A 17,551-nucleotide genomic window follows, 5' to 3' on the forward strand; every position below is an offset into this window, starting at 1 on the left:
CGTTTCCAGAAGGTCGGGCCTGGCTGCTTGCGCCTGCCGCAAAGGGCCCCCGTGTTAGCAGCGGTCTCCCCGCGATGGGCGGGCGCGGCTGCCCAGAGGCGCTGCCTCTCTGGACGCTTTGTTCCTATTTGAGCGCCAGAGGGTTCGACCCCCAAGCCACGGCGGCCCTAAGCCTTTGGGGGGGGCAGAGGCTCAGATGCTCAGCACGCGCCTAGGCGCGCCCCACCGAGCTCCGGGGGATGGGGACGGCCCCTCGCCCCGCTCGAGCGCTCCGAGTGCAGTCCGCGACCGCAGCACTTTCACACCGGCTGCACAGCCTGCACGAGAGTCCTGTCGGGGAGCAGACGCTGGCCGACCAGTCAGCCCGTCCGCCCGCTCTAAGGACAACCCGAGGCCAATCCCACTGCAGCTAGGTCTTGCGATGGCACGGCAGTGAGCACCCATTGGCTGCGGCCACGGGCCCCCTACACCCTCCTTTCTCGCCTTGGCGCACCCCTCATTCCCCTCCTCACCGCCCCCCCCCCCACGCTTTAGTTCGACGCTGCAGACCAATAAGATGGCAGTTTATAGACGCCCTCCCTCCGCTTTCTTCTTCTCCCCACCTCAAAGAGGGAGGGGAAGTTCTGACTGGCCGGATGTCCTCGGAAGCCCCCGTCTCTTCACCAATCACGGAGAAAGGTACACGCCCAGCGGAGTTGTTCAGCCAATGAGGAGACGGGCGCGGCGCCCAGCCGTGCAGTTCCTCCCCCGACTCGGGAGTTTCGCCGTCCTTAACTCTTCAGGCTTTTCCCTGCGGGCCGGCCGTTCTGATTGGCCACTGTTGCTATTGTCGAATCTCGTCTCCAGCCAGCCACGGAGCGAGGCGATTCCACCTTCCTTCGCTTCGGCTGCCGTCGGCATTCCTCGTTGCTGGGGCGTGGTCTCCCGGCGGCGTTTTCTCATTGGTTATTCAGGCCGCTCGGCTTTTTCCGGCAGGAGCCGCAAGCAAACGACGTCTTTGATTGGTTCCGGTTTGGGCTTCGGCTTCCTAGCCGAAGCTGGCGGGAGCGGGCTCGGCGGGCGATTCCCAGACGCCTGTTACGCGGGCGGCGGGGCGCTGGGCGGTGTAAGGCTGGGTGGGGGAGGAAGGAGGCGGAGGACGAGTAGGAAGGGGGAGGGGGAGTGGGGAAGGGCTAGGCGGCTGCGCAGACGGCGCGCCTCGCACAGAGCAGCCCCCGACCCGGCCGAATGCGGACTTGTGCCGCCGCCGTCGCCGCCGCCTGGGCCAAGTGACAAAGGAAGGAAGGCAGTGAGGAGGAGCCGGCCCTGCAGCCGCTGACAGGGCTTCGGGCTCGGGGCACAGCGCGGACACTTCCTGAGCAGCCGCTGAGCAGAAGCGAGGGGCGGAGGCCGGCCGTGCCGGGGCCGCGGACGGGGGAGGGGACCCCGAGGGACGGAAGCGGTTGCCGGGTTCCCATGTCCCCGGCGTATGGGGAGCAGTCAAGGAGCCGCTGCCTGGGGTCTGAAGGGAGCTGCCTCCGCCGCCGCCGCCGCCATGGCCGCTGGATCCAGCCACCGCCTGCAGCTGCTCCTGGCGCAATGAGGAGAGGAGCCGCCGCCACCGCCCGCCGCTGACTCGCGACTCCGCTGCCCTCCGGTTCACCCGGCCGCCGCCGTCAGTCCGCCGGATCCCGCTGCTGCCGGAGCCGCAGCGTTTGCCGTCGCATCTCCGAGCCATCTCCTCCCTCCTTCCCATCCCCCTTCTCTTCAAGCGTGAGGCTCGTGATCCTTCCGCCGCTTCCCTTCTTCATTGACTCGGAAAAAAATCCCCGAGGAAAATATAATACTCAGAGTACTTATTTTCAATCAAGTATTTGCCCTCGTTCACGTGATATATATATATTTTTTAAGGATTCCACTCCACCCTTTTTCTCCCCTCCCACGAAAGGGAGGCGAAAGAATTGTATTTTTTCCCCCAGCCCTAAATCATCTATGTGTTAAATATCCGTACTGATCTGTCTTGAAGGAGAAATACATCGCTCTCATTTTTTTAATAGCTATACAAAAGGAGTGAAAAGCCAAGAGGACGGAGTCTTTTTTTTTTTTTCTTTCTTGCGGGAGAACTTAATGCTGCATTTATCATTAACGTAGCACCCTAATATAAAACAAAAGGAAGAAAAGGATTAAGGAAGGAAAAGGTGATTCAAGAAGAGCCGTCATGTCGGGGCGACCGAGAACCACCTCTTTTGCAGAGAGCTGCAAGCCAGTGCAGCAGCCTTCAGCTTTTGGTAGCATGAAAGTTAGCAGTGAGTATCGATTTTATTTTACACCCTTTCTCCACCTCACCATTAAGATAAGAAACCTCGAAATACCAGGACCTTAAACTAACAGACCTGATAGAACCAGCAGAGGTAATGGAAAAGGGCAAAACCTGCCTTGAGTCGAGACGAAGCATCTCCTTTTTCTCCTCCCAGGTCCGTACCCCATTCCCCAGCCTCATTAACCTTGAATTGAGAGAATATTAGTTTTATTTGGCTGGTCGAATTTGAAACTCGTTTTCTTCTCGCTGCCTTTTCAAGCGCTCCTGTGCCTCCAGGTCAAAAAAGCGACGGAAGCGTTCATTTGCCCATCCCTTTGAATAAGGAGGACAAAACTTGATTAATAAACCATGATGTACATTTGCCGAGTATGTGTCTTCTGGAATGAGGGAGGTTATTTTAGTTAGCCTAGGTTATCATGGTTCTAAACAGAGATACTAAGTGTCCCAGGCTCCTAATATTTCATTTTGCCCGTGTGACTATACAAAGTATTTCTTAATCTGGGGATGGACTTGCTTGGTAACCCACATTCCCGCTGCAGGCAAGCTGGCATCCCTTCCTCCCTCTACTAGGGACTGGTAAAAGCTGAGAAATACCCCAGATAAATATCCCAGCAGTTGCATCTCTAAGTGCATTGTCTTCAATTGGATAAGTGGTCTAATGTGTTAACTCTTAACCTTCCTGTTTTGACGTGGCCAATCTGCCACCATATAATTTGTTTTAATCAAAAGGTAACTTGGAAGTAGATTCAACGTTTGATTGAGATTGTAGTATCATTGTATCAAATACTAAGTTAAGTGCTAATTGTCCCTGACTTGTCATTTAAGTTTAATTTTGAGGTGTCATTGCATTCATTACTTGTTAATTTTTAGAGTACAAGTGAATACCCTTTTAGGATTATTTAAAATGTATTAATATCTGTCATTGTCTTTTGCCGGAGGATCTATCTGCGTTGAAAGTCTGTGTTCTTGAAGTGTTTGATATACTGAGTATCCAGCGTTTAAATGGATCTATTTGTGGAGATGTTTATGCGGTATTTAATGACAGCTTATTTGACAGCAACCTTGCAGATTCTGGCAAAAATAGCTCATTTCCTTATTCTGTGAGAAGGAAGAATGAGGACCCAAAAGCCCTTTGCTGCTGAGAGAAGCTGAGCTAACTGGAGAACTGAGATTTTTCAAAAGTCAAAATGTATGTGCTGTTGTGTGAAATTGATTAAGCAGTCGGAAACGATTCCTTTCTGTTGCACCGGAGACTTCGGTTCGTGTAGGCTGTTGGAACTTGCCCGAAACTGAGAGTCCAAAGAGGTGGCTGAATGGGAAATGTTAAGTTAACTTTTTCCTTCAGTGACTCGCTAGTTTAGACTGCAGGGTATGTAAAGGGGGAAGCTGATTTGCATCTTACAGGGAAGAATCATGCTTTCTAAGCACTTTGTGGAGTCATTTGAAAGGAATTTTTAAAAATTTGAGGGTAATTTTCAGCTCTGAAGACCTCATGATAGCTGCCTAAGAAGAGCTTTTGGTGGTGCTTCCGTGTGTGCTGTGTGCTTTGGTTAGTTAAACCAGGCAGTTAGTTCTAGGCAATTCATTTATTAGGTTTCATTCATTTATTAGGTTTCAGAGATGTGTGATGCTAGAATAAAATACCAGAAATTGGGAACTTTTTATATTTTTTCAGGATTTTTCTTGAAAACAACTTGTTAATTCTTGATAGAGGTTCTTTAGGGATGGAGTAAATTTGAGTAAAATTAAAGTGTTTTAATTTTTGTATTACCTTATCAGCCAACATTAAAAAGATGTTGATACGAAAGAGCTTAACGCTAATTATATATATATTAATATTTATTTATTTATTTATTTATTATGTATACAATACTCTGCACCAGACCTCATTACAGATGGTTGTGAGCCACCATGTGGTTGCTGGGAATTGAACTCAGAACCTTTGGAAGAGCAGGCAATGCTCTTAACCACTGAGCCATCTCTCCAGCCCCCATATATATATATATATTTTAATAACCTTGACGTTCAGGTTAAGGACATGTAGATGAAAGAGGCAGGAATTTGTTAGGGTGCTGCTGTTCCTAAAGGGACTCTTAAAATCTCAGGTACAGAAGACATCGTTCTTGTCCCCAGAACCACATTCAGAAAACTGTGAAGACAATAACATGATGACTGTGAGGTTATAAAGTTGCAAAATGAATCAGTTGTTCAGAGGAACAAAGGGAAAGGGGCTGGAGCAGGAAGGTTTCTAGAGATGGCCCGTGCTAGACAGGTGCTGGTATCCATGAACTGATGGAGAAGCATGCTCTGGTGCTGGGAGAAGGGACAGCCAGAGTCCAGTGTTCCCTGAGAGGGCAAAGAAGGGGCTAGGCATTGAGTCTTAGAAAGTTAGTTAATAAAGAACAAAAGAGGCCTATAAAAATTTGGGTGGGGATCTAAGCGATCTGCACTAACTGGATTGCTGAACAGGATGCTCCAAGGTGACTTGGAGAGACATAAGAAGCCTTTCTGGGAGATTGCGATGATGTTATAAGTCAGGAAGGGGAATGTGAAAATGGGATGAAAGGAACAGATTTGAAGGCTGTGAGTGAAAAGCTGGCAGGGCTTTTGGACTGGACTGAAGGGGAATATTTGTGGAGTCAGGAGTTAAAAATAAATTCTGAGGTTATTGGTCTGGAAGACTTGACCGCTGAGTTTCATTGTTCATTGTAATGGGAAATTGAGAAAATGCTGAGATGAGAGGGTAGATGAGTTCACGTGTAAAAATGTCATGAACAATAGGTTTCCTTGAAATTCAGCAGACAGCACTTAGTTACCGGCAAAGATGTCCAGCTTTCTAGTTTGTTAATTGCAGTTTCTGATCTTCACTCACAAATGTCAAGTTAGTATTTGAAAGCAGGAACTAGTTTATATTTAGATCCTTTTTTTTTTTCTTTGAGACAGGGTCTTTGTAGCCCTGGCTGTCCTGGAACTCACTTATTATGTAGACCTGTCTGGCCTTGAATTTACAGAGGTCCACCTACCTTTGCCTCTGGAGTCCTGGGATTACATTAAACATTTTATATAGTCTTAATCTTTGGGTCATTCTTGAATTTATTTTTTTACAAGTAATGATTCTTAGGTAAATTTTGCCTGTAAAATAATAATGGTCTTTTAATATTATTTAAAAGTTGATTCTAATTTTTTTGGTTGAGATATTTATCCCAAATCTAAATAAGTATATTTCAGATACTTTTTATTTGCTGTAATGAAATCAGTATTTTTATCCACATCCAGATTTACAAACGTGAGTATCAACATATACACAGGTTTCTTTGGAATACCTTTTACTGAAAATAGAGAAAGTGCATGGTAATTTTGATTAGAATTTTCTCAGTAAGTGCTTGTGGTGACCTATTGGAAGGAAATTTGACTAGGTGCCCAGCAGGCAGATCACTGAGTTCAGTAAGACCAGCTTAGTTTACATAGTGAGTGAGTTCCAGGCCAGCCAGTATTGCATAGGTGAACCCTGTCTCAAAACAAAATGTCATTAAGAAAGATAGACCGATTTGTAGCTCATAGTATTCTGCAGTGTCAAACTACACTTTTAAAATCAAAGACTAGTTAGCAACTTGGATACTTTCTAGTTTTCAAGGAAAGCTTATTTCCTTTTTTTTTTTGAGATCGTTTCCCTGTGTAGCCCGGATGTCTTGGAACTAGCTCTGTAGAAATAGGGATCCACCTGCCTCTGTCTCCTAAGGCCTAGAATCAAGTCATGTGCCACCATGCCTGGCTCACTAGCTAACTTCTTGATTTTTACCATTTAATCGAGAAAACATTGCTCAAGTGTGAGATTGAAAATGGGACCTTGCTTTTAACTTCTGTCAGCTAGACTGACTCATAGTTGTTAGCGGATTAAGATAGTTAGGTAAGATTTGCACAATCTTTCACTGCATGCACCTTCAGAATGCTAATGTTCAAGTGACAAGCATTACTCTGAAACTTTAAAGGGACCCAGACACCTAGCAGTTTGTTATGGCTGATCAGGGACTGCATTTAGAAGATGAGGTGTCTTCTCGTATTTCTAGCTCTTCAGATGATACCTGCTTCCAGTTTCATCAGGCTCTTATATTGGACTTGAGTTGCAGGTGTGAGATTTTATTTTGGGTAAACAAGACTGGGAAAGCCAAAGTCTTGAAGCAGTGTATTACGAGATGGGGAGACTCTATTATTGTATGAGCTTTGTGCATAGAGAGGGCCGAGAAACATGCTGACCCTGGGAGGCACAGTTCTTTTTTTTTTTCTATTTCTGGTTTTTGTCCCTTGCTTACTAAACATTGCATCTATTTAATTTAGCATACGTCTGTGTGCATGAGGAGAGGAGTCAGTTCTCTCCTTCCATGATGTGGGTGCTGAGGCCTGAACTTAGGTCCTCAGGTTTGGTGGTGAGCACTTTTATTGGCTGACCTTCTTTACTTCCATTATTTTAAAATAAGATTCTGGGGCTTGGGAGACAGAGATGAGGAAAGACAGGATGTGAGAACAGTGCCTCTTGGGATACTCCAACCTCCAGTGGAGAATGAGAAGCAGAGGAACATGGGTGACAGCAGTGAGACCTGGTGCTGAGACAGGACCAACCTGCTTCCCCAGGCGCTGTTCCGCAAAGAGCATAATCACTCTGAGAAAATAAAGTTGTTGGAACAGTTAGCATCATTTTCTGCCTGATCTTTCAGGGATGTTCAGTAGTGGTAAAAAGGAAAACTGTGCATAATTTGAAGAAGAAAAAGAGTTTCATGGTATAGGGATTTCAATGTGGAAGTTGCAGTCTTGGCATCTAACTTTGGTTTTACATATCTTTCTTGATTAATATAGAATTTGCCTTTGAAACTTGTGAATATGATGTAGAAAAGCATGTTTATGTAAAAGCTGCTGTGCGGAGTAGGAAAACTGACAGTTGAAGGAGAAACATTTTTCCTACAATTACCTTACTGTTTACAGAGTCAGCCTGGTGGCACGGTTCAAAAGGTCAAGGCTCTCATTGCTTGCCTCAGTTAGATCCCAGGAACCACGTGGTGGAAGAAAAAAACTCAAGTTATCCCCTGTCCTCTATACACGTGCTCCCTTCCGTCAGTAAATGTGCAGAGAGTTAAAATATAACTTGAAAGATACTTATTCCACGCTAGTATTTATTGTTGGGTTTTTATTCTAGTTTCTTTTGTCTATTTGTTTGTCTTTTGTTTTTTGAGACAGGGTTTCTCTGTAGCTTTGGAGCCTACTCTGGAACTTGCTCTTGTAGACCAGGCTGGCATTGAACTCACGAGATCTGCCTGCCTCTGCCTCCCAAGTGCTGGATTAAAGGTGTGCGACACCATCACCTGGCTCTAGTTTGTTTTTTAAGCAGTCAATATCAGAACCTAACTGACAATCAGTAAACTTTCCAAGACATGCTGCTTATGTCTTGTAATGTACTTGGTCTGGTGTCAGCTACAAAGACACAGCTTAGTAGATTTGGGTTCTGAGTTTACCAAATCTTTTGCAGCACTTTTGCTTGTCTTTTGGAGAAGAATTGTCAAGTTTCAGTTCATAAATGGTCGAATCTTACACTTTTGTGGGTGTGTGTGTGTGTGTGTCTGTGATTTTCACAGCATTTTTGATGATGTCTTTCTCTTTGGAATAACTTTGCCGAGCTACTCTTTTTTTCTTTTGTTTTGATTTTGGAGACAGGGTTTCTTTGTGTAGCCCTGGCCTGGAACCAGCTGTGTAGACCAGGCTGGCCTTGAACTCGCTGGGATTAAAGGTGTGTGCCACCACCGCCCTAAGTTTTTTTTTTTTTTTTTAATAATTTTTCTTTGCTAATTTATTTCATGTATATGGGTGTTTTTCCTGCATGTATATCTGCATACATGCGACGTATGTGTCTTCTTCCCTTCTGAGGCAAGAGATGGGTTTCAGATCCCCTGAGTCTGGAGTTACAGACAGTTGTGAGCTACCATGTGGGTGCTGGTAATTGAACTCAGGTCTACTGGAAGAGCAGTCAGTGCTCTTAACTGCTAAGCTATTTCTCCAGCCAGCACCTCCCTAACTCTTCTAAAATCTGGGACAAGGTTGACCTGATTGGCCTTGAGTGCACCCATAGCTCAGGCAGGCTTTGAACTTGTGATCTTCTTGCCTAAGGAGCTGGGAAAACAAGCTGGTCATTATAACCAGACATTTTTAGGGTAGCCTGTTAAAAATAATTTGGCAGTGACTATTTGACTTTTCATCATAGAGCTTTTTGAAATTAGTTTCGGGTATGCCTGTTAGCAGTTACAATATTTACTTATAATTACGTTGAAAAAAAGTATTAGTACTTAGGCTAGCACAAAGGGAAAAATACTATGTGGCTCCTTTTTGTTTATTTGTTTGTTTATATTAAGTCAGTACAGGTTTATGTTGAATAGTATTGGCAGTCTATGAATAATCTGCTTCTGCTATATTTATATCCCCAGGAAATGTTAGAAAGTGTTTCTCCAAATTAGTCATTAATAAGAATTATTTTTTTTTTTCTATTCCCTCTCTCTCTTTTTTTGAGACATCTCTATGTAGCCCTCGCTATCCTGGAACTCTGTAGGCCAGGCTGGCCTCGAGTTTAGATCCACCTGTCTCTGTCTATCAAGTGCTGGGATTAAAGGCATGCACCATCGCTAGGCCAAATTTGAGCATCTTAACTGTGCTAAAGAACTCTTTCTTGTATATGTCTGAGAAATTTGTAGGTGCTAACTGGCCAATATAAGTAAGCATTTTAGCTTGCTTCATTAACACCAGGTCTCTCTTTACAGCTGATATCCTCTGCTTCCCCTGTTCTATAGAATCAGTTAATGGTTTTAAATTAATTAACCATTTCCTTCGCAGCATGCTGAAGTAGCTGAGTTGAGTCAGATATGTATTTGGTCATCTACTTGCCAAGTCCTACTTCTCAGATGCAGCCTTAACTATGGCAGTTTCTTTCTCTAGTAGTCTGTGTTATTCTTGATTAGTGTAACCTTTTAGTATTGCTCGGCTTTTCTGAATTTTCGAAGGCAGTGTCTGAAGAACTAGGTGTGGTGCTGTTAGATTTGACATTCAGTGAGAGTTGTAGCTGTGTTTGTGGCTTTAGGTGTCTCAAAGCTTTGACTCTCTGGGCATTAGTCAAACTGAAAGGAAGGAGGAACCTTTAAGTTCATGGAGCAAGGCATGGGATGTGCTAATCACAATATTATTAATTGATTACTGTCCCCTAGACAGTTGTGTGCTTTATTTTCATATTTTTTTGTTAACACATAAAACATGGTTTAAAAATCTAAGAGATGTTCAGCAAAGTTTTTTTTTGTTTTGTTTTGTTTTGTTTTTCGAGACAGGGTTTCTTTGTAAACTTGGAGCCTGTCCTGGAACTAGCTCTTGTAGACCAAGCTGGCCTCGAACTCACAGAGATCCACCTGCCTCTGCCTCCTGAATGCTGGGATTAAAGGCGTGCGCCACCACCACCCGGCTGAAGTTAATTTTACTGTTTACAGATTAATGAATTTCTGTGATGGACTTGTATTTTGTGTAAATGTATTTAAACTAACACTGGCTCTAGAAAAAGATTAGAATTAATATTTAAATTGATGCCTGCAGAAAATTGATATTTTTTTAACCAATAGATGATGAAGTTTTTCCTCAGAATGTCCATTAGAAGGGAAGGTAAGTACAGATGTGAGAGTACTTTGGTGGTAATTCCAGGTAAATACTAATGATAGTCTCCAACGTGAGTGCTCAGCGCCTGTCTGAAACGGTTCCCACTGTTTGTATTTGTGTCTGCAATGCCAAGTGTATCATCTGTCTTTTTAGAAGTAGATATTTTGTTCATAGTAAAGAAGACACAGGAAGTTAGCCTTTCCTTATGTTTTTTTTTTAACACCTTAGATAAGAAAACCTGTTTTGAGTGCTCAGAGGCACAGAGTGTGTCAGTGTCAAGGAAGCTGGTGTCTTTAACCTCTTTAAGAGTGCATGGTTTCCTTCTGCTCCTACGCAGCCATTCTCTAGTTTGACACTCACGTTATGTAGTCATGAAGTTTAAAGAAATCAAGCAGCAGAGCAAGGCTCTATTAATGGAAGTTGATCTTCTACCTTCAGGTCCTACTTCTCTGATGCAGCCTTAACTGCGACAGCTTTTTTTCTAGTAGTTTTTGTCATATTATTGAGTAGTATAATTTTAGCTGTTTTTTTTTTCTTTTTTTTTTTTTTTTTTTTTTTGAGACAGGGTTTCTCTGTAGCTTTGGAGCCTGTCCTGGAACTCACTCTGTCGACCAGGCTGGAATTAAAGGTGTGCACCACTACCACCACCCGGCTGATTAGTATAATTTTAGTTTATCTTTAAAATTATGAGAGTGAGCACTGGTGGTGCAAGTTTCTGATCCCGACTGCTCAGGAGACTGAGGTAGGGTAGAAAATCCAAGGGCTGCTTGGGCAGCTGACATTGTCTGAAAATAAATAAGAGCACTGGCTATATGGCTAGGTAGTAGTTGTTAGTCTAGCATATGTGAGGCCCTGGTTCATTCTCTAGTACTAGGAGAAACAAATTCAAGGCAAATAGAAATGAAGTTAGCATTAGATATTGCCTTTGGCTTCTCATAGTAGATAGCATTCTCATATCCTTCTGCCTTTGGCTATAATATAATCAAACTATTATTTTTAGTCAAACTTGAATTTTTCTCACTATCTAGACATCTAGCAGTAGTTTGTGATGCCCACACTTCCTTTTTGAAAAGAGCTGTGTTGACATGTTATCCATATACCATAAAGTTTACCCATTGAAAGTATACATTTTAGTGGTTATTAGTATTTATTTCATAGAGTTGTGCAGACATCACCATGAATTGATGTTAAGATATTTTTTATCACACCCCCCCCAACACACACAAAGAAACCTTGGGTCCATTACTGATCACTTTGCATCATCTATTCCTTGTTGTAGACAATCATTAACCTATAACTCTAGTCTAGATTTCATCATAGAAATGGGTTTCTATGCTGGATCTTTTCTCTCCCTTCACCCTTGCTTTTTTGTTGTAGTTTTTGAAGCAGTAGCTCACTTTGTATTCCTTGCCGCCCAGAACATGTAGACTACCCTGGCCTCAAATTCAATCCATCTGTCGATGTCCTGTTGAATACTGGGCTTAAGCAGTGATTCTCAGCTTTCCTGATTCTGAGTTCTTTAATACAGTTCCTTATGTTGTGGTGACCCCCAAAAACTATTGTTGCTACTTCATAACTGTAATTTTGCTACTGTTATGAATTGTAATGTAAATATCTGATATTCAGGATATCTGATAAGTGACACCCTTGCCCAGTGGCTGTGCCCATGGTTGAGAACCACTGGACTGAAGGCATACACCACTCTGCCTGGCTCCTCTTTGGCCTTCACAGTTTTACTCTGCAGTCCAGGCTGTCCTGGAATGTGGGATCTTCATGCCCTCACTACTCCAGTGTCTTGGAGGCTGATATTATAGATGTGACATGTCACTAACATCTGTCATTGCCGTGTTCTTTATATCTAGCTTCTTTTACTTGACGTGTAACATGGATGGGCTGGGCCTGCTTATTTGTTGGGGTTTCTGTCCCGCCCTTTACCTCACAACTGTTTAGCCCCAAAGAAAATCACACATAGGTCTCCATAAATTATAAAGCTGATTGGCTCATTAGCTCTAGCCTCTCACTGGCTAACTCTTACATCTTGATGAACCCATATTTCTGATTTATGTTAGCCATGTGGCTCAGTACCTTTTTTCAGTGTGGCAGATCACATCCTTGGTGGTCTGGGTAGGAGTGGGAGTAATCAACTTCCTCCTTCCCAGAATTCTCCTGTTCTCATTACATCATTTCTACTTCCTGTCTGGTTTTCCCACCTATATATCCTGCCTGGCCAATCAGCGTTTATTTAAAACATGATGGACAAAATAAAGACAATTCTCCTGTACCACTTCCCCCTCTTTTTTTTTTTTTTTTTAAAAAAAAGAAAGATATCCATAATCCATTTTTTCGGGGGAATGTGGGCATAGTATTCCAGGCTACTTCCAGTTGGTTGGGGGCGCTGATAATCTTATGGGGACCTAAAGAAAATTTAGAGTTAAGAACAAGTACTGACTGAAGTATCCTGTGAGTCTTGATCATCTCAGGCAACAGTCTTACACCTGTTCTGGATGAAGAACTCAGACATCTGGGCCATCTGTTCCTGCCGGAGATTTCTCAGGTGATCTTCCTTGATAAAAACTTTTTTCTTAACTCTGAATAAATCCACAGCCTCTCATTTTTTGTGGAAACAAAAGCAAAATCTCTTCTCCAAAGTAACATACATTTTGACTTCAATTTTGAAGCCAAGGTATTTCCAAAATATCTATCTTGGATTAATTCAACAGCATTTATAAGCAAATATCTTTTAGCAGCTGTTGCTCCTTCCTCAGCATTTAAACAATTTAAAGAGAGCATAATAACATACAGTATCAAGATTCTCTGTGTATTTTCCATCTTTACGTGGTTTTATTTTAACCTCTTATTTCTTTTATTTTTACTTTTAACTTTTGGCTTTTTGAGACAGGTTCTCTGTATATCTTTGTCCTGGAACTCCCTCTGTAAACCAGGCTATCGTTGAACTCACAGAGATCCGTCTGTCTCTGCCTCCCAGGCTGGCTGGCTGGCTGCCTTCCTTCCTTCCTTCCTTCCTTCCTTCCTTCCTTCCTTCCTTCCTTCCTTCCTTCCTTCCTTCCTTCCTTCTCTGAGAACTTTAACCTTTAGCCTGTATATATTTTTAACAGTGTAAACCATTTAGAAGTTTTTCCTCTTTGAATCTCTCTTTACTGTATATATCTCTTTTTTTTGACCACATGGGTCTTTAATTTGCTAAGGAATATGGAGAAGTTTTTTTTCATAGCTCTATGGTGTTTCAAGGTCCTTGCCAGGAAGCAAGCTGCAACAGTGTATCCTTCCGGACCGCCTGCTTGAAAGAGTCAGAGTTTTACCTGGCAGGAAGGCCCAGAAAACTGGCATTTTAAAACCAAAATGCTTTACTCTTTCCTAAGCTTTTCAGGCTTTATGTGGATGCAGTTATCCACGTGGGTGCCATTCTGTAACATGGATGGGCTGGACCTGCTTGTTTGTTGGGGTTTCTGTCCTGCCCTTTACCTCACAACTGTTTAGCCCCAAAGAAAATTACACACTTCTTGGAAAGGACTGGAGAAAGGCTAACAGTAAAACTTTTAGATACTTGTCTTAGTGTTTTGTTGCTGTGAAGAGATGAGGCACCATAACCATGCAACTTTATTTTTTTTATTATTATTTTTTTTCCTCTTTTGATTTTTCAAGATAGGGTTTCTCTGCCTCTCAAATGCTGGGACTAAAGGTGTGCACTACTACTGTCCAGTTCCACAGCAACTCTTAGAAGAGAAAGCTTTTAATTGGGTCTGGCTTACCGTTTCAGAGGTTTAGTCCATTATCATCATGATGGGAGCATGGCAGCATGCAGGCAAACATGGTGTTGGAGAAAGAAGTGGCTGCGAGTTCTACATCCGGATCGTCAGGCAGCAGAAGAAGAGAACCAACAGTCCTGGCTTGGGTGTTTTGCTACCTCAAAGCCCACCCTCAGTGACATACTTCTCTAACAAGACCATATCTACACACACCTACTAAGTAATGCCATTCCCTGATGACTAAGCATTCAAATATATAAGCCCATGGGGGCTATTGGTATTCAAGCCACCACAGTATTTTAACAAGGTCCTTGGATGGGGATGGTGGTAGTGGATGGACAGGACGTGGTCACCCCTTCATTCAAGGGATTCTGGGTCTACGAACTCTCAAGTCTGGAAAAAGGTTCATGGGCCAAGATTTTAGGGTTTCTATTTTTGTGACCATGACCACAGCAACTCTATTCTAAGGGGGCACATTTATTTCTGGTGGATCACTTACAGTTCAGAGGTTCCACCCATTATCATCATGGCAGGGAGCATGGCAATGTACGGGCAGATATAATGCTGGCTACATCTTGATCAGAAGGGAACAGGAAGTGGTCTGTGATACTGGGCATGGGAAACCTTAAAGCCCACCTCCAGAGTGACACACTTCCTCCAACAAGGCCACTCCAGCAAAGCCACACTTTCTAATAGTGCCACTCCCTATGAATTTATGGGGGCCAATTACATTCAAACTGACCACTCTGGTCCCCATAAGCTTGCAACAGTATCATAATGCAAAATATATTCAGTCCTACTTAAAAAGTCTCCATAGTCCATCATAGTCTCAACAACATTTTAAGACATTGTTCAAAGTCTCTTCTGAGATGCATGCAAGCTCCTGACTGTAATCCCCTATAAAATCAAAATAAAAAAATCCCATATATTTTCAACATATAGTGGCACAGGATATACATTAATGTTCCAAATTTCCACAGTGAGGAAATTTACTATATAAAAACAAGACTGAAACCAACTGATCAAACTCTAAACTCTACATCTTCATGTCTGATGTCAAAATGCTCTTCAGATCTCCAACTCCATTCAGCTTAGTTGACTACAACAGTCTTCTTTCTCTTGCGCTGGTCCCGTTCCCTGTTAGCAGCTCTCTTTGGCAGGTATCACATGATTCTGGCATCTCTGATATCTTGGATTCTCCAACGCAATGGAGACTTCACCTTCACAGCTTCATGCATTGGCCTCTCTAGGCCTCTGTTCAGGCACACCCCTGACACATGACTGGCCTCAGTGACTTTTCTTAGTCTTGGGGAGGAAGTCCATAGCCCCTTCTATGTTTAACTTCAGTCAACTATTCAGGCAAACTTTGATCACCTTTTTTTAAGTGTGGAAACTTTCATATTAAACTTAGAATCTTAACTCAGTGAGCCCTTATCAATAAATTCAACCTGATCTAGTTTTATGTTCCTTTCACCGTTATCCCAAGCCCTTAAAACTCATTCTCACACATTCCCCCCAGACTTTGCTGGAATGAATTAGAAAGCGCATTAAGCTATTTAGTAGTATAGCACACCTCCTCATGGACTATACATACTTTCTATCTCCCCTCTAGGACCTGCTTAATCTTAATTAAGTCTAGTTAGATCTAGAGGCAACTATTGGTGAGCCCTGGGGGACATCAGTATTGTCTTGCCTGGCACCTCCTACAGCAAGTCACTGTTGGTCTAGGAGAGAATGAAAGATTAATTTTCTCAGTCAGAGGTAAAAAGGGCAATATTTCCGACAGTGGGAGGTGGGACTACATCATCTGCTAAGGGTGGAGAGACGACTTCCTTAGGTGAGATAAACCCAAAAGTGCTCAGCTTAAAACTCCCATACAGCCCCATCCCAAGTTACAGGATCCTAGTTTTTACCAGTAAATGCCCCAAATCTCCAGCATTCTCCAAGGCTGGGACTTAAACTTTTGCTGTAACTCAGCCAATCTTATATTTAGTTTTATTTTCTGCAACTTGAGCTCTGTGGCTGCTGTAGAGAAGATTCTCTTCTAGGGCATACTTAGAAACCTTTAGACTGTTTATGCACATTTGAAGCCCCGGCAGTCTTATCGCTGAGTTCATTCTTGTCCTGAGATGCGGCATCCTGAGATGAACTAGAAGTTGATGGTTCTTTTCCTTTGTCAGTCTAGGAGCAACCTACTAGCATTATCATTTTCCTTATTTTTCTACAAGTTGTCAAACATTTTATATCCAGAGTCACCAAATTCATTGCCTCTCACAATCGGTGAATTAGTATAATCAAATGCATTTGTCTCCTTAGTTTGTAAAAATAGTTCGCACCATAGGCTTTCAGTATTCTCCAAGCACAGTAACTGTTGGCATCAGGAAATTGGAAAACCTATTTCAGATGCTTAAAAGATTCATCCTTAACACTTCTGTTGCTCTAGAACCACTTATGGTATCAAAGTCTGTATTAGGTCTCACAAGGGTAACAAAACTTAAAGAATGAATCTTTCTCTTTATATATAGAAAGACAGTTTGAATGACTTAGAGGCTGCAGTCCAGCTAGTCCAATGATGGCAGCCTATGAACGGAAGGTCCAAGAATCCAGTAGTGGTTCAGCCATGAGACTTTATGTCTCAGCTGTTTTTCAGTGTATGCTGGAATCCCAAAGTAGTACGGGCTCTCATGCCAGTGAAGGGATGGACTTGCAAGCAAGATGAGGGCAAACAGGCAAAGAGCAAAAGCTTCCTTCTTCCCTGTCCTCATATGGGCTTCCAGCAGAGGGTGTGGCTCAGGTTAGAAGTGTGTCTTCCCATTACCTCAAAGAGCTGGATTAGAAGGGATCGTCCCACTTCACATCAAGCAAAAATCCCTCACAGGTGTGTCTTGCCACTTTTCGGTTTTAGTTAATTCCAGATGTTGTCAAGTTAACAACCAAAAATCGCCATCACACTTACCTTGGTAACATGAAGTAAGCATAGAAATCTGAAGAATACTAATATTAGTGTTTAGAGTTGTGTAAGCTGTAATGGCGTAAATGAACGGCAGACATAAATTATAATAAAATATTCAGCTTTAATAAGGAAAAGACTTACGGAACCGAGGTTCCCGCTGAGAACAGGAAAGTAGAAGGGAAGGGGGGAGCACACCCGCAATATTTATTAGTAAAAAAATATCCTCAGGGGACCCCGCCCTACAAGCAAGGTGATTGGCTGGGGCTTCCCCTACAGTAAGCCACAAAAGTAAATCATGTAGGCAACTTGAAATTTTCTATGGGTCACATAAAAAAGACATAAATTTATGTGTTTATGTTTTTAACTCTGTACATTAAAATGTTTCAACATAATTATGAAAATTATTACATTTATTTTTCATACTAAATCTTTATAGCCTAGTTTTTCACACTTAATTACTAATTTTGAGTAGCTACAGTGGTTATTATACTGAATAGTGCAGGCTTAAACTTTTGTTCAAGAATTAGTTCATGCTATTCAAGTAAAAAATATGGGTTAAAAGCACTTCATTGTTTCAAGTCTTTTTAGTCGTGTTTTTTTGTTTCTTTTGAAATTTTGTATTGCCAAAGGTTAAGAAAATTTTGTTCTTCAAAGGGTGCTTACTGTAAGGGTAATGGTTTCTCTCCATATTTTAGCACAACTGCTAATTTATATGTTGATATTCCTATTACTCTGCTTGTTAGATGCATCCTTGCTGTGATTGCCCCAGTTAAGATGAAATTGTACTGTGCTAAGTTATCTTTGTTGTGTGTTCTCTCCTTTGATGTTTCAAAGACCTCCCCTTCTCCCTAACCATTC

General features: G+C 42.6%; 1 protein-coding gene across 2 annotated transcripts in view; it reads left to right on the forward strand.

Annotated features, from left to right (window-relative positions):
- Positions 1 to 1,215: 1,215 nt before the first annotated feature.
- Positions 1,216 to 17,551, forward strand: part of Gsk3b (glycogen synthase kinase 3 beta) — a 147,697-nt gene continuing 131,361 nt past the window's right edge. Inside the window, exon 1 of one of the 2 annotated variants that reach the window (XM_005344973.3) lies at positions 1,216 to 2,285. In XM_005344973.3, the coding sequence (XP_005345030.1) occupies positions 2,198 to 2,285 (88 nt within the window). In that variant the 5' untranslated portion in view covers positions 1,216 to 2,197. The remainder of the gene's footprint in view (positions 2,286 to 17,551) is intronic. The other variant, XM_005344974.2, reaches the window with a different exon arrangement.

Source organism: Microtus ochrogaster, chromosome 2 (assembly GCF_000317375.1).
Source record: "Microtus ochrogaster isolate Prairie Vole_2 chromosome 2, MicOch1.0, whole genome shotgun sequence".
NCBI classification, from domain to species: Eukaryota; Metazoa; Chordata; class Mammalia; order Rodentia; family Cricetidae; genus Microtus; species Microtus ochrogaster.